This window comes from Catharus ustulatus, chromosome 20 (genome assembly GCF_009819885.2).
Source record: "Catharus ustulatus isolate bCatUst1 chromosome 20, bCatUst1.pri.v2, whole genome shotgun sequence".
In the NCBI taxonomy this organism is placed as follows: Eukaryota; Metazoa; Chordata; class Aves; order Passeriformes; family Turdidae; genus Catharus; species Catharus ustulatus.
In genome coordinates, this window is record NC_046240.1 from 9,172,998 (window position 1) to 9,195,458 (window position 22,461).

The window sequence follows — 22,461 nt, forward strand, 5'->3', positions numbered from 1 at the left end:
TTGAAGCTTTGGATGGAGACAAGACCTCAGTCATTTCTTCAATCTTTTATTTTTCTTTTTTTTTTTGGACAGAAGTTATGCAATTGTCAAATCACTTCAGGGAGGCTCCAACCTCTCTGGCCACCCTGCTCTGCCTTGGCAAGCAGACCCAGAAAATGGAAATTTCTCCTGGAGCAGTGGTTCCAATCATTGATTTTGCTTGGCCTCATGGTCTTTTTTGATCATATTCCAACAAATTCAGTTTTTCAAAGCAGTTTGTGATGAGTATGACAGAGATATATCCAAATATGAAGGCAACATGCAGAAACACAGCAGCCTTACTCTGCTGCAAGAATCTACCGTGGATTTAACACCGATGGAAAGTGTCCCATGTTCTAATATATACCAGATGACATCTATTTTAAATTTGGAATTTAAAGATAATAACTCATCTTTGTAACATACTCTTGAGATTCTACCATGGTTGATTTACTCCATCACTGATTTTTTGCACTGCTTCTGTGCAAATGTGGGTTTAAAGCACTCTGAGCAGGGCCCAGTGTAGCTGCCAGAGCTATCACCCAATGAGCCCAAACATGAACCACTCCTGCTGAACATTAGCTGAGAAATCAAAGAAAACAGCCAATTTCCTACTGCACACGAAGGATCTCTTGTTTGACGTGTACGTGCATCTGAATCAAACTCAGAATGTTGAAGAGTTTTTTTTTTTTGTTTGAGATAAAAGCGCTTTGGACACTACAAAGAGCAAAGGCGGTGACAGATTTTGGTGAAATAAATGAATCAAAGAGGGCTCAGGGCAGGCTGAGCTCCTCACCCAACACCCCAAATCCTTCTCCCAGCAGGGATCTCCATCCGTTCTGCACCCAGCCCGTGTTTGTGCTGGGGCTCGGCCAAACCCATCCCGGATTTTGCGTTTGGCATCTCCCGTTTCTGCTCGCAGCTCCCCGAGGCTCTGCTGGGGATTCCTGGGGTATTTTCCGTGCGTGTCTGAGCGGATCCAGAACTGCCTGCAAAGGGAGAGCGCTGGGTGCAGCGGTGACATTCGGCACTTCGGGCAGGAATCACAGAACATCCTGAGCTCAAAGATGATCCAAGTCCAACCCCCAGCAATCCCATGGGCATCCCTGGCAGCGCTGTCCAAACGCTGCTGGAGCTCTGGCAGCCTCGGGGCCATTCTCTGGAGAGCCTGGCAAGTGCCCTGCACCCTCTGGGGGAAAAACCTTTCCCTAAAATCCGACCTGAGCCTGCCCTGGCCCCGCTCCAGCCGCGCCCTGGTTCCTGTCCCCAGAGGGAAGAGCCCAGAGCCTCTCAGAGCTGTGACTGCGGTGCCCCACCAGCACCTTCCCGCACTCCTCAATCCCAAGCACCTTCCCCGCTCCTGGGGACGAACAAGCCCCCATCCCAGCGCCCTGGCAGCCCTGCGGGCCGTGCTGGGCCCTCCACCCCCGCCTGAGGCCGGGCCGGGCCGCGGTCACCGCGGAAACGGAAACGCGCGGGGCCGGGCCGGGCCGGGGCCGCCGGGAGCGGGGCCGGTTTGAACGTTCGGCCGCTACCGCCGCCTTCCCCTGCGAGCCGCAGTCCCCCGAGGTAACGGGGCAGGGCCCGGCCGGGGCAGGGAGGGCTGCCGGGGGCACTCGGTGCGCCCCGGGCCGGGGACACTCTGTGGGCACGGCCGGGAGCCGGGGCTGACCGCGGGGAAGGGCCCTGGGGCGGGCCGGGCTGAGCGGCTCCGCTGGCACCGGAACGCGTTCGGTGCTGGAATGGGCCGGGCTGAGCGGCTCTGCTGGCACAGGAACGCGTTCGGTGCTGGAATGATCCCGGTTCCGCTGGCACGGGAGCCCGTTCGGTGATGGAATGGGCCGGGACAGTCCCGGTTCCGCTGGCACCGGAGCGCGTTCGGTGCTGGAATGGGCCGGGATGGTCCCGGTTCTGCTGGCACAGGAACCCGTTCGGTGCTGGAATGGTCCCGGTTCCGCTGGCACAGGAACGGCACGACAGCGAACAGCGCTGCTCTGTGCGATGCTGCTTCCCTAAAACCAGTCCTGACAGCATTTCTGCTTCTGTCAGTTGTTACTATCGCCCTACGTGCTGTTTTCCCCTCCTTTCTCCTCCCTCTGCTTAAAAAAAATCCCCCTCCAATTCTAAACAATAGCGAGTTACAAATGCGGTATCACACAAACGCCTGGAGGTGTTCTATACAAATTGGGTAATGAATATATTTATTGTGTGGTTGGCCATTCAGTTCCAAATCTAAACAATCACTTTCCTGTAGGTTTCACTGAGTACCTGTTACTTACAGAGAGTCTCTGTGAGTTTTGTGTTTATTTCAACACAACACATCCAGTTTCACTTCCTCTATTGTTCCAAGCCCAGCCTAGGATGAGGAGAGACTGATGTAAAACAGTTTGTGACCTTTTCTACATCAATGCCGTTAATTTTGCAGGTTACTTTGTGTGCTTTCAAAATGAGCAGCGAAGACGAAATAAAGGAGAAATTGGATGCGGAATTAGATCGCTGTATTGTGGCTATGAAGCCCTATGTCCTTAACCTGCAGCAAAGTTCAGGTACAGGTGGTAAAATGTGCATTTAAACACTAATTACAATGCCCTAGGGACTGACAATTGTGTTCTGCTTTTAAAAAGAATTAATTAATTAATTATTAATTAATAATTGTGTCTAGTTGTGTCACTTAATTTAACCAGGCACTTCATCTCTGACATGACAAGGTGCAGTTTTCATGGGGGGTTTGCACAACTTCTAAAGTTGGATGTTTTAGGTACCTACTGCAATTGTTTCACCCTATCTGTCTTATTTTCATTATGTAAATACGATTTTGTATAATTACATTAACATCTGTCTCTAAAAAACTAGTTCAGTAGAAATGAAAAGCTTTTACAGGGCATTGTTTCTGAGATAGCAAATATTTTTAAATTATAAAGTTGTTAACATTAATTCAGGAATATGTAATAATGGGATCATCAGTTAATAAATAATGTTGTAGGAACCTAATTTTTACAGTGAGCTGGTTATTATGAAAGGCACAAACTACAAATTAAGAGCTTTATGTACAAGCATTTAAGCAAATGGATAATTTCCTTATCTGGTAGCAAAACTTGTGTAAATAGAGATTTATATTTTTAAATGGATGAGGACTTAGGTTGTAAGTTGTAGTTTATGGCAGCTCTTGCAGTGAGTGCAGAATTCCTGGTGTTTCCAATTCCATGCTGTTTCCAAAAGTGATGGGAACTTCTGGTAAACATGAATTTATAGAATTGTGCAATATGTAAATTTGAACCATCGTTAAAGACTTATTTTTAATCTAAGTGTTTAACCATTTCTTTTACTTGACTTGGTCATTTGTGAGTTTGTTTTGTTTTACTCTTGGTCTAGAAGGGAGAACCCTACAAAACTGGTGACCAGTGTTGGTTTCTGTTGTCTGCATGTGTTCAATTTTGTTTTTCATTGTCTGAAAATGTATAGTGACTACGTATATCTGTATTTTCAGAAAGAAAAAGATGCTCACTATGGATTAAAAAACTCTGCAAACCTTCAGGAGCAGGCACAGGAATAGTGGGAAGGGAGAATCGAAACTTGTATGCAAAGCTGTTGCTCCACATGCTGAAGAGAGGAGTTCTGAATGGTCCCTTCAGCCAAAAACCAGAGGAAGGGATGCTGAGAACTTTGCCTGCCTACATAGTGAGTGTCATTTCTTTGTGAGTCAAACTTGTTAAAATGTATCCTGGAATTGCTTTTCTATCTTAGATTGGGCACACATGTGACAGATTCTGAGTGGATTGAGTGGAACTGTGTGTGATAAATAAAGGCATTTCTTGTAATTGATGCTGGGAAAACATTTCACTGGCCAAAACTTTTTGAGACCTGTATCTTCAAAATGGTGGTTAGAAGGCTTATGAAATAGGTGTTTGAAGGAACAGAAAGGTAATCTTTTTCTAGTTCTTTGGAAAAATGTAATAAAGGGCCCTTGAGGCTTTCTTTTCTCCTAACCAGTAGATAGGTCTTAGGAAAATTGTTTTTCAAGGTGGTGACTTTAGTAGCCTGAGAAGACTGTAGAATTCACAGAGACATGGTTAAAGTTGCAGTTTGTTTTCTGAAGAGCTGAATATGCTCTGTCAGCCCTTAGGATCAGCTTCAGTGACACAACAATGCCAATTTTTGCTAAAATTAGCCATCCTGTAAGAAGTATTGGAAAATATTTACCCTGTTGCCATGAATCCCCATGGGTTGGGAAGCTGGCATTTGCACACCTCACTGACTTGACTGGAACAGGAAGGTTTGTACTGCAGATAGTCCTGTAAATATATTCTCATGTTGATTTTGCATTTGTTCTCATCCTAGTCAGTTTATTTTGATGAACCAAGTTCCTCAAGAGTTCTGGACAGCAGCCCTGACTGTGTACCTGAGTGGGTGATGGGAGACCTGGGAAACCGTGAAAGCAATGCATCCTCTGTGGAGGATTCATCTTCATCAACCCCTCCTGCACATGGGTGAGTTTCTGCCCCTGTTTCAGCAGTGGTTGATCTGTGTTTAACAGATGTAAGCTCTGGATGTCTCAGGTTGTATGAGTTTATTGCCTCATGGACTCACCATCAGTGTCTGTGCTTTATATACAGAAACCCTGGTGACAGCTTCAGTGTAATGAGAACTTCTAGACTGCTCTGTTCTTTTCTCCATTATGTCTTCTCTTATTTCTTTACATCTTCTATATCCCATCCCTCAATCCTCTTTCCTTTCAGTTCCAGACACTTAACACAGAAAATCAAAGCCTACATCAGCAGTCTCAGGCCATGATGCTGAAAGCAGCTGTTTTATCAAATGGGTTTTAATGACTTTTTTCCCTATAGTATAGAAATATAAACAAGCACACAGATGGTAGGTTTAGGGGTTGTTCTATGATTGCTGCTCACAGGTTTTTTAGAGGAATCAGAATAGTGGCTCCTTGCAGAGAAGCAAGTTTTGCTAAGCAAGATGTAGGGTTTTGATTTGCAGCAGCCAGTGATCTTAAACTGCATCCTTAGTCCCAGTCAGCTGAGAATAGAGCTGTTTACAGCAGGGAAAAAGGGGTGAATTGTGTCATGTTTTTAAGGCTTGTTTTCCTGTTGGCTTAGAAAGATGTCCCTGCAGTATTGAAGGAGTTACAAGCTGGTCATTTGGACACTTGGAAAACTTCAACTCTGTTCTGTCCTAATTTGTGGGAATCTTAGGTAAATTCTAGTTTAATCTACTGTTCTGAAGTATTTACTTTCTGGATTTTCTTACATAGTGCAACTTTGTTCTGATTATCAAGAACTGTGTTCATTTTTTTTCTTTATGTAGCTGCATTTCAGTCATGGATGGAATTTCTCTTGTTTGCCCATTTTAAAGTCTAGGTAATTTTTAACCTCTCTGAAATCCTTGGTGGAGGAAGCACTCTTAGAGTGAATTTTAGTCAAAGCTCAGTAGGTGCTATACAGGAGGAAGAGAGTGTTTGCTCTGCTTCTGGTTTTATTGTTTTAGAAATACATTTTCAAGTGGAGTTTCAGAAGTCCAATGCTTTGTCTTCACTTACATCTTCCTTAAGTGGCCACCATTAGCTGTTCTCTTGTAGGCACACTGATGTTTATGCTGTTTATCATCATTTTTCAATCATGTTTTTAGTTTTTCAGCAGTGATTTGGATAGTGACAGATGGACACTTGCAAGTTAAATCACATTAATACTGAGTATCAGGAAATTATTCTGTATCCATTAACTTTGTATAAATTTAACAATCATTTTAAAAGTTACTCTTATGTCTGAAGTCTTTGTACCTCCTTTTCTTCAGGATTAGGGACTCTTCTGATAGCTTGCACTCTAGCTCTGATAAGAACTTGTGGTTTTGATAACAGATTTGTGGTTTAAGAACCAGAGGCAGAAAATGGAGAATTTCCAGTTATGATAATACTGCTTTGAGGCTTGGTGATACAGAGAATTGTTGGGAGGAGCTGTCCAGATAGCCTTAATTAAAAAAAAAAAAAAAAAAGATTTGACATTATGAAAACAAGGAATGCATCATGTTTTAAGAATATTTTTGAGACCTTGGATACATTTTTGTTATTGTTGTGCCATGTCAGGATACCTGGCCTGGGTCTGACCAGATTGTGTCAGTCCCTGGGAACAAATCATCAAGTCAAAGCATCACTCTGGGTGTTAGGAGCAATAAAACAATATCAGCACAACTCTCCCCTGTTAGGCCTAGTTTAGCACACTGATATCTCTACAAGGCCATATTTGTGGTATCAAAATACCTGAATTTTCACTCTGAATTCCTGACTTGTACTGTCAGATAGGGTGGGATTGGCATATTCCTCCCTTCTCATCCCACTGGGGCTGCTCCCTGCTTGAGGAAGGTTGAGGTGCAGTTCCAACTATTCCCTCCCTTCTTTGCCATAATTGTTCTCTCTTTTGCTGCCTGGTTTGCAGTAGAATGTTGGGAATTTGATGTCTGGCAAAGTTTCCCAAGTAAATTTTGGTGTAGTGAAGCTTTATTTCACTTTTTCCTTTTTATTCTGTGGGGATGAAGCAATAACTACATTGATCAGTGTGGCTCCCAAGACTCTGGTGAGTTCTCTGTTGACCTGCATTGCAAAATATTCCCTGGATTTCAAATTATTCCATGCCAGGAGAAGCAAGTAAATGTAATTGAATAATGTTACTGGTTTAAAGGACTCTGAGAATTAAAGATCAGATGTACAGGCACAGCTCTGCCAGTGAATGCTTAGACTAAGAGTGGGGCTGTGTCTAAGAAAATCTGAATTTGTGTTGGATATTTTTGATGATTCTGTAGATTACATAAATTAATCTTCACAACAATAAGAAACTTAATTTTCCTGCAAAATTTGCAGAAAAATACTGAAGGTAAATATTTCAGCTGTCGTGTTTTGGAAAATACAAAATATTTACATATTATTACATTAAATGTGACCATGTCAAGACATTAGCTATATCCAACATACAGATCCTGTTTTTCTTTGTATTTACAATTTTGGATGAGCAATCAGTGCAGGTAAAAATGTAATACATTAAATATTTCTGGATATGCAGTTAGCAGGGAGTGCCAGCAGATGGTGACCGAGTTCCACTGTATTTGCTCTCTCCTCTGAATGTGCTCTGGGAAAAGTGCATCCACGGGCATGGAATTCGTGGAGTTGGATGAAAATTTTTGCATTCCAGCCATGACTCAGTTCCTACAACGTTTTCTGAGGGCAGAATAGATAATGTCAGTGAGACATGTTTGAGTAACTACTTGATGTTCTTTATCTCAAGATTCTCTCCTTTCAAAGACCCAGACAAACAGAGAAATTCTTTTCATAGTGATTTTTATCTCACAATACAGATAATTCTGAGTTGGACAATTTTGACTTTTCTATATGAAGTTGTTTTCCTGCCTAAATAAGAACCTTAGATAGACAAACCTTACTTGCAAACTGGGATGTGGATGAATAAATCCCTCCAGCTGGGGCTGGAAAGGTGCAGCTTTATTTTGAAAGCTGAGAGGGTTGGTTTGAGAAACGTTTAGATTGGTTTGAACAGAAACCTGAGTTTTCTGACCCCTTAGGAAAATTCTACTTTATGTTTATAGAGTGTGCATGAAAACATTGTTGAAGGTTAATGTGTAGTCATGCTGGACCAGGAGGAATCAGTGAGTTTCCCTCACTTTGTTCCTAGAAGGAATATTTACTAATCTCCTTTATTGACAGCAAATTGCTGCTTCCTCCCGTGCCAGCTCCCTGCTTGGGCTGTAGCAAGAGTTTGTTTCATCAGGTCACAGGTTGATGTCAAAACTCTGATCATCCTTCACTCACCTCCAGTGGGAGGAAAAAGAATTGATCTTGTGCTTTTTGGAGCCTGACTTGTATTAGCAGGAGGCTGGAAAAGGGAGTGGACAGGTGGTACATCCTTGATATGAGCAAAATTGTGATCATCCTTACCAGTCTTTTCAAATTCTGTTTGTACAATCAAGTAAAGGAGCTTCCTTTTCAGTTCCTCTTCAGAAGAGCAAATACAGAACTAAGAATACATCTAGAATTTTGTCCTCCCTTTAGTCAGTTTGAAAATACTGCAGGTACCTTGGGTTGGTTCTTGTATTTGTTGATGTTCCTGAATCTCTGAATGACGAGGGCATGAATTCTGTTTTCTCTCATTTTTAACAATTGGAACTTTATTGCATTGTTAGGTAACCTGAGTATTGCTCAGAAAGGAAATCTGATAAAAGGGCAGATTTACTCACAGGCAATGATTTATCTCCCTTTAATTAAGGGTAATTTTGTGTCAAATGAAATCTTGGTAAGAAATGCAAGAGGCAGTCATTGTGTTATCATATTCCTTTTGATCTTTTTTACCTCTAAGACTTTGCTTATCTAAACTATTTACTGCTTTGTAATTGTTGTTGTGCATCCATACATGTTGTTTATATGGGATTTATTGGTGCTGGAAGGGAAGGTAAGCTCCCAGTTGTTGTATTTCTCTGTTCCCTGCTGTTCTGATGAAAGCTGGGGCCCTGTGCTTCGTGAAAACTTTGTTTTTGTCTTCCTAGAAGTGACTGGTTTATATTGTACATCCTACAGTTGTTGTTCTGTTCATAAACACTTCATTCATCTCAGTGTCTTTTTGGCATAGCCACCATCTCATTTGCTGCCAGATGGAAAGGAAGGGAGGTATTGAATGGTCTGATTTGACTTGAATATAATATGGCCAGTCACAGGAAGGTGAAGGGACTGACAGGAGTTTTTAATTGCCTTACTACCTGTGGATCTGACAGAGGAGGATGAGCTGAAGGGTGTTTCACTTCTGTTTTGGATCTTTGCTGTATCAACACATCTAGTAGATGCTTATAACTTTTACTTTATTTTGTTTTTTTCCCCCCTGTTCTGTGGCTGAGAAATGTCTGTGACCAGGTGCATCAGTGACAATTCTCTTCACCTGTCTGCTGATCTGCATTTCTCTTTGTTCAAGTGTTTTATTTTCCAGAAAATCCCTCTGCTGGACAGAGCACTTGGTGATGCTGTGCTTGTGTCCTGTCTTGTGGGCATTTCTTTACCATCCCCCATAAATTCCACTTTAGTCCATAAAACAGAAATTAAATGAAACCAAGACAATCTTTGTGGCTTGTTCCTCTTCACCTTGGCCTTTCAAGCCACTTCCTTTGTACAGAGCTGTGTGTGTTGTTCCTGCCCTTTGTGTGTGATAGGATATTTACCTTGTTGTAACCTATTTCTGTGGTCTTAAAAGCCTTCCCTATGGTGCAACCAACCATCCCTTAATTCCTCTTTCTTCTCTGAGTCACTGGGATCCATCTTACATTGTTTCATAGTCTTAGCAATTTTGTTTTGAAAACATTCTGTAAGATCAGCCCTCTCCTTAGCTCAGATTTATCCTAAAATCCTTTGGGAGATGTTGGGTCGTGTAGTAAAAGAAAAGCAAGAAACACTTTTTAATCTACTGTCATGTACACCATATTTCTAGTGTTTTTTTATTGGAGTGGGGTTTTATGGTGGTGTTTTTTTTAATGTTACACTTAAGGCTTTTGTTTGCCTTTAACATGAAATGTTTCTCTTTTTTCTCCTTTTTTGTTTTGATCCTTCCATCTTCCATCTTATTTTCTTGTGTATATTTTAACCAATTCTATTCTGTGATTACCATCCTTTGTGTGCTACAAATTGCTGAAAATGAATTCTTCTCTTTCTGCTTCCTCTTGTCATTATAACAGGGAAAGATTGAATGAGAAGCCACCAGTGCTGCCCTGTTGTGTGAGCTCTCCTCAGAGGACAGATGAAGATGACCTAGGCACGTCACTGTCTGTAAGATGCTCCTCCTTTTTGTCCTAAAGCTCTGCTTTCCCTGAGTTGCTTTAATACATATCCCTGTAAAGCTGTTCTTTCCAGCTCTGTGGGTTGTGATCCCTGTGTAAAGGTGCAGACATTTGGGAGGGAGTGATAGTGAGCACTAAAGCTCATCAAAATCTGTCCTCTGCAGTGCAGGGGAAAAGAATTTCTTGTAGGATGCTCTCAGTTCATCCTAATGCTTGACCTCTGTTTAGTGTTGTGTGTTCAGTGTCTGCTGCATTGTTTTCCCTGGGCTTGGCAACGTGCCTGCATTGACATCATCTTGTATTTTGCAATAACAGATTAAAGAAAGCTGCATAGATGCCTCTGGCTCTGTTCAGTGAGGGCTGACCTCTGAAGGAGTGAATTTTGGACAGTTTGTTTCATCAGACTTTCCACACCAAGCATTTTGACTGATGAAAGGGCATTAAACAGGCTTTGTCTGAAACCCTTTTAGTCCAAAATATTCAATGATGTCTTTTATGTAATTACAAGCTTTGCACTGACAATTACTCCTGACAAATGTGTGATACCAAGAAATGTGCTGTTTACCTTCCAAACTGGGCTCTGTGGCCTTGCAGTGTCCTTCACCACACCTAGAAAAACCCTCAGCCCTCCATGAACACTGAATTTCCTGTTTGTTCCTCCAGCTCTGCCCACGCTTCATTTTTGATCCTATCAGAGGAATAGTTTAGAAAGATTGCAGCTGGGCACAGTTGAGAATTTATGAGGACATGAAGTGCAAATAGGATAAACTGGAAGCTCTTTTCTGAGGAAATTTGTGTTCTGCTGTGCATCTGGAATAGAGGATTAGCAAGGGGATGGTTTATCAGGGCAGGGTACAGGTGCTCAGTGGGCAGAAATCAGTGTCTGTGCTCTAGGCTCTGACTGTGAATGGATTTATGTGTGTGTTGATTGTATGTATACAAATGGAATTCAAATACAGAAATGCCATAATTAAAAATAAAACCACATGCTGGCTTTACAACTATTCTCCTTATTCATTTCCTGTTTATTTCACTTTAGGAAATATTCCTTATGGAAGAGTTATTGTAAAAAAAAAATTGTATTCTTCAGCTGAAACCTGGATTTGGGACTTTAAAGTTTTGTAGGGGAGTTTTGCTGCTCTGGATTTGTTTATTTTTAATTCTTTTTTGTTGTTATTGCTGGCTGTGCTGCAGCTTCCAGGTCAGTGTTAGACAAATCACTGCACTTCATTGTCCTTCAGCTCCATATAGTGGATTCTCCTGTGATTACAGCTTTAAAAGGATTTTTAAGTGAAATAATCCTCTCTTGCTTTGCCACTTTGATAATGTTTGGCTGGCTGGAACAAGCAATACCTTGTTCCATATTCAGGAATGTTCTGGGATTTCACAGATGTTCTGGCATCATTCAGGTAGAGGAGCAGGGAGAATGTTTTAGGAAACATTAATGCTTTAAGAAGCACTAAGAGCTGCCTCAACCAAGTGTTGGTGAGCAGCAGCCCAAGCTCTGGATACTGAATGCTTGTGACAAATGAGATTTAAAGAAGAGGTGCTGGCAGGCCCATACACAAACCTCACTTAATGACAACTTGAAGTAATTCAGGCTTCAGTGTTGTTTTTCTAAATATCTCCACCAAAGAAAATGTTCTGTACCAGCTTTCCCCATTAGATAAGTGAAATGTTGGTAGTTATTGTCATCCCACAGGGACAACTTTTCTTCTGAGAGGCAATTCCTTGTGAATTCCTTCAGCAACAGAACCACAGCCCTGGCTGGCTGCTGGAAATCAGGGAAGATCCTTGATCTGCTCTGTCCTCTGCTTTGGTAACCATCCCTGCCTTACTGGGCTTTCCTTTCATTTTTAAATCTCTTTTTTTTTCATCTGGAGGCTGATCAGGTGATCTCTGAATTCTGGATTAGCCCCAGAAAAGACACCGTGGAAATGAATTGATGTCTGAAAAATGGAGTATTTTGGATTTTTTAGTAAATTCACCCTCTTAAGGTGACCATTGCTTTGAAAATAAATAAAGAAGAACATTAAAGTTGAGAGCCAGGCTAATTTATCCTCTGAATTGCTTTCTCAACCCAATATTCTCTGGAAACTGAGCTGTTTAGGTAAAAGCTGACAAAATTACTGTGGCACTATTAGGAAGTGCATTGTAGCTCTGGCCAAGTCAATGAGAAGTTTAATTTTAAATTACATATCTGCCAGCAATTCTGATATTTTCTTTGACTTTTTTTATGTTCCAGGATGATAAACACAAAAGAAACATTTCATTGGATGATGATGACCTCGAAGCACGACTCAATAGTTGGAATCTTGGGGTAAAAAGAACTGAGTACTTTACTTATTTATTAACTTGCAGTGGGAGCTCCTCAGTAATGTGTTCTGAGCTTTGTCAACAAAACTTCATGTGGGAATGAGTCCCCTAGAAATGAACTGCTAAAGCTTGGAAAGGTTATTTATTGAATGTATGAGAAGAAAACAGTGACATTTGAAGTAATAATAATCTTTACACATTTGATATGGTTACTCATAAATAATGGCTGCTGGTCCAAACCAAGAGTCTTACTCTGGTAGAAATTCAGACTAATTCCTAATGACTCTGTAACATTATTTTTTATTTATACTTGTATAAATGACAGAAGTATTTGTCTTTCTGTGTTTTTTTTTAACCAATACAGAATTTGCAAGCCATTGATACAACTCAGTTGATTTTGGTCAGTGTGCCTCCTTTTGAAAGTGTTCAGGAGGCTTTTCTGTCTGTTTACCTCTTTCTTTCCCTTTTAATAATTCAAATTTGTTACTCTTATTAGACTTTATTCCCTTGGTTGTATTTTCTGTGGTATTAGTCCATGATAGTGACAAGTATCTCTTCTCTGTAACTGTATTTTAATGTACTGTTTCTATTGTGTTGTTTTGTCTTTTTTGTAACCCTTTCACTTGTACCAGCAAATCTTTAACCGATTTCGTTAGGATTAATATCCTTATAGCAATTTAATTTTATTAAGATCACTTTGATTTTAACAGGGAAGTTTCTTGTTTTCTTCCTGATTTTGTGCTTATTCTCACAGGTTGAAAGCTCGCAGAGCTGCAGCCAAAGTTAGGAGTGATGTGAGCGGGTTTAACTGAATAGTTCAGCCTTGTTTTTTGAAAAATAATCACATATTTTCATGTTGTCATCTTAATCAGTTGCCAAATGACCCTTATTCTTCCTACACTACTGTCAGTCCAGAGGGATATGACAGCATTGAAAAATCTTGCCTATTACACTCCAGTTTTTTCATGGATGGCCAAGTTCTCTTCAGTGCAATCAGAAATGATAACAGAGAGTATTGATGGTTCTCTGTCCTTCTGGGTGTTTCTCTGGCTTTTTCCAAGCTGAGAGTGGAGATGGGTGGAAGTGTCAGCATTGTACAGGTGCCTGAAACAAAGGTGCAAGCAGATTTTGGATATTTGGGCTGCATTTATCCATTGGATGATATGAGCAGGAAGCTGTAATACCTTGAGCTTTTCAAGCTGCTTTAAGGGGGAAAACTTGCTCATGGCCATTTCACAAATTACACCAACTGACAAAGGCTCTCTTTATATCCTGCATTTTTATATCAGTGTCGATCTGCCTGCCTGCTTATCTCTTATCTCTGTCATTTTATTTGTATTTTATTTCTTTTCCTAATTGAATTCCAGTTTGCAGTGGTGTTGTGCTGATAATGGCTGGTTATTAAAGTGTGATGATCCTCTGCTGATACGGGAGCTCCCTTGGATAACAAATTGGCTACCGTGGCACATAAATCAGTTTTTCAAGTCTCCTCTCCAGGGATGGTAATTAAAGAAGTCGCTCATGAGAGACTTTGATTGCCTGATAAGACTTGTTGGGAGTTACCTGACAAAGAGGATTGGAGGTTGTAAAAGAGAGGTCTGTGAGAGGTTGTGCTGAGCAGCGTTTCCCTGCTGTGGATCACGGCCTCCGGTGGGTTCTGAAAGGGTCAGGAAGTTTTTAAGTGGAGTGTCACACTTAAAGAATATGCCACTGCTAAAAATAAAAAACCCCACTAAATGATTGCAGCCCCTTGGAATCTGTAAGGTTTGAGTGTCAGATGTGGCTGCTGTTATTTGCAAGCATTTAAATTGCCATGGGAGCATCTTGCTGTCCTTTAATTGCTACTCTCAGCTGCACACTGTTTGAGAAACTTAATTTACAATGATCCTACCTCAGATACAGAAGACCCTTGACCCAAAAAATACTTCAGTAGTGGGGGAAGATAGGAAAGGAGATACAGAATGGCTTTCACTTTGAGCTGCCTGGGCTGAAGAACAGCTGTCTTGAATAGCTTTTCAAACTTTCCTTGGGTTTTTTTTTTGCTTATACAAGTCCTTTTCCAAGGATTTTTCTCAGTAAGAATCTGTGTAATTTTAGGAAGATGTGAGTGTTTCAGGCAAGGTTATATGGAGACCATTCTTTTAATCTGCAAATACCCAGCTAGGTGCACACATTGGTGAGACAACCCTGGTGCCTTCCAGCTGAGCCTTCACTGCTCCAGCTTGGGCTTGTCTGGATTGAAATGACCAGTTATAAATTGTTAATTTATTTTTACTGTTATCTTTCAGCCTCCTGCTTTTTAATATATTCTAAATTTCCTCTCCTTCAAAGCTTTTGTATTTTTGAGGTCACATTCTGGATGTGTTTTCAGTTTTTATGATATACCTACATCACTGATTGAGGGTTTTTTTTAATATTATTATTAAATGTACTGTGGAAAGTTTTGGGAAATGCTTTTATGATTTTTCTACTAAGTTGAGAGGTCAAAGCTTATCAGTCTAATCTGGAGACTTCAGATATTTGTTCTTAATAATAACATTTTCTACAGGAGAAGTAAATCTGTTGTGTTACTTTGCTGATATTGTTACTTTTTGTGAGTAATAAAAGAATTTTCCCCTTTTCCTTGCAGCATTCCTGATTATCCCTATCAAACATTTTATTATTCAAGTTCTTTAGAGTCTAATCAGGAATGAGTAAATGCTTGAAAAAAAAAGTTGAGTTTTGATTGTGATAAATTCGCCTTTCATACGTGGAATACTAATTTACACTCATTTTCCATACATTATAAAATGTGTTTTTCTTAGCCTGTATTGACTCTTATCTAAACTGATGTGGGGACTGTCCTTTATCAGGTGTTCATGCCTTGAAGCTGCATTTGCAATGTAGAAAAGCAGAAATCCTTTTGTGTGGCTGTTTGAAGGGAAAAGTTTCTGAGCCAAGAGCTGAGACAAATAAATACCAGGAATCTTTGGTCATGTTGTTACTTTGAACTTTCTTTGTCATTCTTCAGCCATCTTAGAATATAATAAAAGTAACCTGGGCTAGGGGAAGGAGAAGAACTTTAAGGTCCCTCCCAGCCCAGACCTTTCTGTCATTCTGTGATCTTATTTCATCAACAGCTGTCAATAAATTTCTGCATATTGTTGCAGCTCTAGTGCACCTCATAACTCAGGGGAAGGTGACCATCTCCTGCTTATGTTTCAAAAATAATTAAATATTGTGAAAGATGTGTAGTGTCAGGAAAAGAACCCTGTTGGATAATGGAATTAAACTCTCTTTTTTTTTTTTTTCCATTTTCTTTTATTCCTCTTTAGCTGAAGAGGAAAACATATTTCTTGGATAAAAAAAAATAAAGTTATGTAAAGGAACAGCAATAAATTAAACCCCTGCAGATTCTTACCTCACCTGCTTGTCCCTCCCTCTCTCCTTCACGATGCCTCTGCTGCAGTTTCATTTGTCACCGAATTGTCGCCACTTTTAGGTGTGACAAAGCATCTCTTTCAAACATCCCAGGAAATTCAGCACATCATTTTAGGTAGAAAGCACAAAGAGATTGTACCCTGGGGGAGCAGCAAAGGGCTTTTTAATCAGGGAGAACACGATTTTTCTCACTGGAATTCAGCCAGGACAAGAATTAACTCTTTAGCTTTTGCCAGAAGTGATGTGGGGCTGACTGGACACTCAGTCTTGCCCAGAAGAATTTTTCCTGGGAAATGTTTTGCCTAGTAGAGGTTTGAGACGACTGAGACTGAAGAAATTCCGTGGTTGGTGGCTGTGTTCCATTCTCCTTGCTTGGACAGAAGTGTTGTAACACAGGGTTAAAAGGATGGAGTGTTGGGAATTGCTGCAGGCTGCAGCAGCAGTGGATGCTGTGCCTGCTCTGGGTGCTTGGCTCACATCTGCCTGTGTCTTTCCAGTCTAGTTAAGCTCAGCCATTTCTGCACAAGCCATTTGATTATCTTTTGTTTGGTTTCTCAGTCTGGCTGCTTACTATAAACATACCTACTGTATATGTTGTGGCCTTGGAGGGCAGCAGTGCTGGAAAAACTTTCCCACAGTGAACTCCAAGCGGTGTTGAGACTTCAAAAAATAAATTCAAACTTCCATGCTGACAAACAGTCTTCATATGCTTTAATGTCCTTCCACTAAGACTGCAGCAGCAGCATTAAAGTGAACTTCCCTACGAATTATGATGTTAGATAAGAATGTCCTTACTCAAATTTCCTGAAGCTGCTCAGCAGTTATTTCTGTAGGGAACATGCTTGGCTGGCTGGGTTTGGTAGATTAAAGTAAGAATTTAGGGCAAGGTTCAGTTTAGTTGTTTACCATTTCAAAGTCTTAAGTGTTCTTAACTCTTTCATGTGTGTTTTTGTCATCCTTGTTTTGAAAACAATCCCGTTTTGTCTTTGATGAAGCTTAGGGGGGGATGTGCAAGGAGCCTGCAGATGCAAGTGTGGGGATTTTGTTCTCTGAATCTTCATATTTCCAATATTCCATGAGTGGACTGACACAGGCTGCAGTTGGGCATTGCTGGAGAGAACCATGCCTGGATAAACCCTTCCAAAGAGTGGAATGGGACTGAACCATGACTTCAGTGTTGTCATTGTTGTGGTATTTACTGACAACAGAGCAAAGCTTTGGGAGTTTTTGGACTGGGATATAATGCACAGATAGAAAGTCTGGACAATATTTTCAGCCTGAGGGATGGAATGTCATTGATGAGAATGGGATTGTAGAAGTACTTAAAACTCAAAATTGTGCTTTTCCTGCACTGTCCTTGCTCATAAATATTTAGTTTTGACTACTGTAGGTGTTGTTCAAATAAATAGAAATTGTAAATACTGAAGTTTCAAATTACAACTAGTATCCCTGAAATGCAGTTTTGGAATTTTATTTTTATGTACATTTCTGCAATACAATTTTTTTTTCCAATTGAAGAAAATATATATATTTTAATGAAGTAGATTATCTCAGGTGATGAGGATTTCATCATGGGGATCTGATCACCCAACACCTTCACAGCTCTGGTTTACAAGAAGGAGAAGGTGACCATTGCACTCCTCACAAATTGAAACATGAATTCTTGTCAGACTGCCTAATAGAACAGGAGAATCCAAAATCTTTTCTACAAAGACATTCAAAATACCATTTCTGTTAAGAAGTGGTATTTACAAATTAGAGTTCAGTTCTAGTTCAAATAAAGATGTCTTTCATGATGACATTTATTTGGTTCATACTCCTAAAAAGCATGTGATTTACTGCTCTTCTCATGGCAGTCCTTCAGTTTCATACATATGTATTTTGGCTTGTCTTTGACCTTTTGCTTATTATTTTTAAATTTGCATGTTTCTCATAAATACAGACTTTTTTTTTTTCTTTTTTTGGGGCATTCTTTATTGTGATATTCCCTCTTTAATGTGGTTTAATTTGGAGAACAAGAAGTTTTGCAGAAGACCAGCATGAAAAGGATGAATGTTGAGGCATTAAATGTTTACAGATCAGTTTAAGTGGATATAATCCACAACAAGTAACAAAGTGGGAACATTTAACTTCAAAGCACATATGGCTGCTGTTACAAAATCAAAAAATGCAAGACTTGGGCCCTACAAAGTATTAGAGACACATTTTCCTTCTTCCCAATAAACAAAACAAGTAGGATGTACCTTAGCTTTTCAGACTGAAGGCTGCAAACTGCAAAATGTCATGGGCAGATAAAGGATTTTAATGAATTGTAAATATTTACAACGATTTTCAGCTTTAAAAAAAGCCAAAGTAGAGGATGATTCTGCATGAGAGGCAGGGCTTTGGGAAAACATTAAACCTCTGAGCTGTGGCTCTGCAGCCTTCTCCAGGTTCCACCAGATATTGTTTGAGGCTCCCACTGCTCCCAAGCTGGGGAATAGCTTGAGCTGCTGGCAAACACCTTCAGCCCTGGGGATGATCAGGAGTGTGGGCTGGATGGGGAAGTGGCCAAACTGAGGTGGGAGGAGGAATATAACACCAGTAAAATGTAAGTAGGAAGTTCTATTGCAGGTACAGATGTGTAGGACAAAGAAAATCCTCCAAAATGTTTCCAGTTTGGAATTTCTGTGCCTTTTATTTCCCTCTCTCTTGATTTGCTTTTCCTTCCCCTCCACTGGATCTCCTCCAGGCTGATCTCACTCCTGTATTCCTCTCCTCACAATCTCTTCTGTGTCCCAAATTCCTCATTTTTGTGGCAGTGGGTGCATCCAGGGTTCCTTCAGTCACTGGTGGCTGCCCATGGATTTATCTGCCAACACAGGAAACTTTGTGTGAAAGAAAGTTTAGTGCAACTGTTTTAGTAAACTCCCTGACAATAAATAGGTTCTTGTTAATTTATTGGTTTCCTGATGCTTTCAGCTAGTGTATTACAATTTTGGATAATACCATTCATTGAAATTGAATTGAATTGTGTTAAATGTTGATTATCTGCAATGACTTCTGGGTGAAATATGACAACTCAACACCAAACAGAAATCCTACATCACCTTTTGGGACAGGAAATGAATAATGTTGTATCAAATTGAAATTTCAGAGGGATTAAGCCTCTTTTCCACTGATAAATTCAACACACAAATTTATTTCTTCCTTCTGCAGAAAGTGCAAGCATTTGATATATTTGCCATGCTGCGTAGATCAACCTAATCCTACAACTTTTTTTTTTTTTTAATGTGTGTTGCAATCTCATTCATATTCCAAATCTCACTGCCACATTTTACAAGATTATACCCTTGAATGCTTTTTTTGGGCATTCTGCTTTCTCTGTGATGTGATGTTTGAGCCTCATCATCTGAGAAAATGAGAAAGATAGAGCTGTCTGATAGAGGAAGTGGGTTGGGAACAATGCTTTGTATCCACTTCTTAAAAATAGTGATTAAGAGAGCTGTTTTAATTATACTGCCATGTAAATGAATTATTTCCTTATGTTTTGTCTCTATAACTTACATGTGTGGCTATAGTTTCAATGCACCCAACTGTAATTTTTCAAAAGCACTGGATTTTAATCAGTATAATCTGTTAATGTATTGTAGCTTTATATTGATTTCAATGAGAATTTAGCCAATAAATTTGGAAATCTTTTGCATAAGCCTATGTATGTAGCTGCCAAATATTTTTATAATATGCATTGATGGAATTTTTACAACCACAAGAGTTGGGAGGGTAAAAAGTGCAATTTTGGGTCCATTTACATCATCAAAATTGCTGAGTAGATTTCCAAGCAAATTATCTCTTTGGAAGATTTCCTATTTCTCTACCATTTAAGGCATGTTGAAATCTCATCTGTGCTTCTTTGAGTAATGCAGTTTCTGTGCTAAGTACAGTTTAGTTATGATGTCTTAGACTAAATCAGACATTGCTGACCTGCTGATTTTTCTCTGTTTTGTTTTTCAGTTAGAAAACCCCAGATACCTGCGAGAAAAACGGGTGCCCATGACCGTGGTAGGTATTTATATTCCCTTGATATTTCAGAAGGGCAGCTTTAATGTTATTTTTAATCTCTGGGTGGGATTGATGGTTCTTGGATTTACTGTTTTTGATTTCATTGGTTGGTTGGAACCTTTTCTTCAATAGATGACACCAAAAATTGGCCTTGAGCAGAGCAGCCCCTCTCGGCAGCACCAGGCGCTGTTTCGAACGCAGGAGAAGGAGGTAAGATTCTGTTAAGGCATTTTCCTTGGAAATTGGGCTTTAACAAGGAAGTTATTGTAGCAGAAAATCTCATGGAAGAGAAATTTGCTGAAGTGACAGGGCTTGTCATTAAATAATTCATGGATTTCCCAATTATTTAGGGAGTAAAAAAGAGTTTCTGAACACGTTTACCGGTTCTTTGAAAGATTTTTTAGTGGAGAGAAGTTTGAATTCTGGGAGTTTTCCAAATTGTCTTTTAATAGAGGCAGTGAAACTTTTGATTTAGTGAAGACTTTTGTTGACTTTCTCTATACCTTTCAAAATGAGCAGATTTTGACCTTCTTTCTGATAGGATCTACATTATTTCTGTATTTGCCTCATTGAGCTCCAATCCTGTTTTGGTCATAGGGGGTTTTATTTTACTTCTTTGTAACATTGTGAATTCCTGAGATTACTGTCCAGGCTTCTCTCACACCATGTTTTTTTTCCTTTGAATATGTGTAAAAGTAGAATTTTGTGGTCATTTTCACCTTTTTCATGCTTTGAGGAAGTCGACTGCCTGAGATATTTCATCACAAGCTGCTCATTCTATTTAAGACATTTTTTTATTTGAAAAACAGCGAATTAATGGGCAGAAAAGGAAACTCAAGGTGCATTAGGAAAACAATTAATAGAACCCCAAACCCAACCAATCATTTAAAAAAATCAACAAAAACCCAAATCCAGCACTCTACTCTGTTTGTCTTTAAAATTTCTGATTTCAGCTGTATGTTCTTGGAAAATTGAGGTATGTACATAGTTCCCTATTATCCAGAGGGAGCTAAACACACAAAGTACCCCAAATACATCTGAATTGGGGAGAAGTGGGCATCATCAGCAAAGCAGGAAAATATTCTTCCATTTCCTTGGTGTTTTGTAAGGACACATGGATTGGAACTGTCCTAAAGTTGCTTTCATGCCAGTTCAGAAAACATCTTTAGCAGAGATACAGACGAGGGTATAATTGGTTGGCAGATCCTTCAGTTGTTGATAAAATAATGTATGTGAATTGTTTTCAGTTGTTAATAAAATGATGTGTGTGAATTATTTTCAGTTGTTAATAAAATAATGTGTGTGAAATGATTTCTGGTGCTACCTGGCTGCCTCAGTCAATGCTCAAACCAACAGCTGCACAATCCATGTGCCTTTCACTTTCTCTGCCCTGCTATTGACTGTTCTTTTGTATTGACAGCATTCAAACCACCAGGGCCTCAGGATGGGGCAAGGTTTCATAAGATGTGAAAATAGCACAAGAAATAAATAAATTGAAAGCACAATGTTGTCATTTAAACAATATTTTCAAATTAAATAAGCAGGAATGCATGCCAAGGAGCTGCATAAAATACCCAGTTAATACTTTGCTAGTTCAGTGGAAAAATCCTCTAAGCCACACAGTAAAAAATCCAGGACTTTTTGCTAATGGTGCTCGACTGTGGGCTGGTTTGAACTGGAAAGGGTACAGACAGTGTTTCACAATCACCATGTGTGTGCTATTAACGAGAAAACATAAATGTGTTTTCATCTTATTTTGTTTGTGAAGCTCAATTAGGAATAAAGTCCTTTTCATTTATAGAATGTGAATGTATTAACAGAGCAATGGTGCTGTGCAAAAGGGTCCGGGGGAACCATTAACTGTTTTCAACCTCTTTGTAGTACAAGGGGAGAACATAAAATAGGATAACTGTGGGGTTTTTTGCTTTTAACCTTTAGACCTTTGTTCATAAAGCATTCCTGCACCTGTTTAGAGTCTGTAATGCTGAACACATGGCCATGAGCAGTGATAACCACATCACAGCCCTGCGAGAACGCCGATGTCATCAGGCAGTGCCTTTTAGTCATCTCTTCCCCAAATACTTCTGACATGGATTAAACCATTTGGGAAATGGTCATTACTGAGAAATCATGGGTTTAAACAAGGGAGATGCAGCCCAACAGGAATAAATCCATGTTCAGCAGGACAGCAGAGCACGACAGATGGAGTGGTTGGCCTGTCTGTATGAAAAGGGAAAATGTCCCTTTGAACTTCACCTCTGGCCATCCTGTGTCACCCAGAGCTCCATGGGGCACAGGAGGGGGAAAGGAAAAATCTGATTTGTGATTTTTCAGAAAAACAGATTCAGTACCATTGCAAAGATACACGTTTGGGATTCTTCTGGAATGAGAAACTAAAATCAGCTATGTTAATAAACTGATTTATTTCTGTGTTTTTCAAACAACTAGTTTATCTGATATATCACTTCAAGACATTTTGGTGTTTCTTTAAAGAAGTTCTCTTTCTTAGTTTTTCATTTTGTCAGTCTTATTTATTCTTAGCATTTTTCCTCAATTTCCTTCTGTTCTATTATTTTGTTAGCAAAGATATTTATTTCTCTTATCTCAACAAAGGAAATCTAAACAAATCAGAGGCATATTGGAAAGAACTTTCACTTTTCAGTTGAAGGTTATACCTGGGGTAAATCTGTGCTGAGTTGCATACCACCTCTTAATTTACTTATTTTTCAGACAAACTGGCAAGCTCAATGCTTTTTGCAGTAAATTGTGAAGCTTCATCTGTCTGGATTCACTGAGAACATTGAGTGTTTCCAGTGTTTTTGTTGACTTTATCACTGT

General features: G+C 39.8%; 1 protein-coding gene across 4 annotated transcripts in view; it reads left to right on the forward strand.

Moving 5' to 3' along the window:
- Positions 1-1,510: 1,510 nt before the first annotated feature.
- The window catches only part of CEP112 (centrosomal protein 112), a 174,748-nt gene continuing 153,797 nt past the window's right edge, over positions 1,511-22,461 (forward strand). For all 4 annotated transcript variants that reach the window (XR_004419831.1, XM_033077052.2, XM_033077050.1 and 1 more), the window contains exons 1-8: positions 1,511-1,587; positions 2,444-2,564; positions 3,506-3,696; positions 4,357-4,505; positions 9,745-9,835; positions 12,092-12,166; positions 19,576-19,623; positions 19,756-19,833. Coding sequence is in view for 3 of the 4 variants with exons in the window: in XM_033077052.2 (XP_032932943.1) it covers positions 2,465-2,564; positions 3,506-3,696; positions 4,357-4,505; positions 9,745-9,835; positions 12,092-12,166; positions 19,576-19,623; positions 19,756-19,833 (732 nt within the window). In the remaining variant the exon portion in view is untranslated. The remainder of the gene's footprint in view (positions 1,588-2,443; positions 2,565-3,505; positions 3,697-4,356; positions 4,506-9,744; positions 9,836-12,091; positions 12,167-19,575; positions 19,624-19,755; positions 19,834-22,461) is intronic.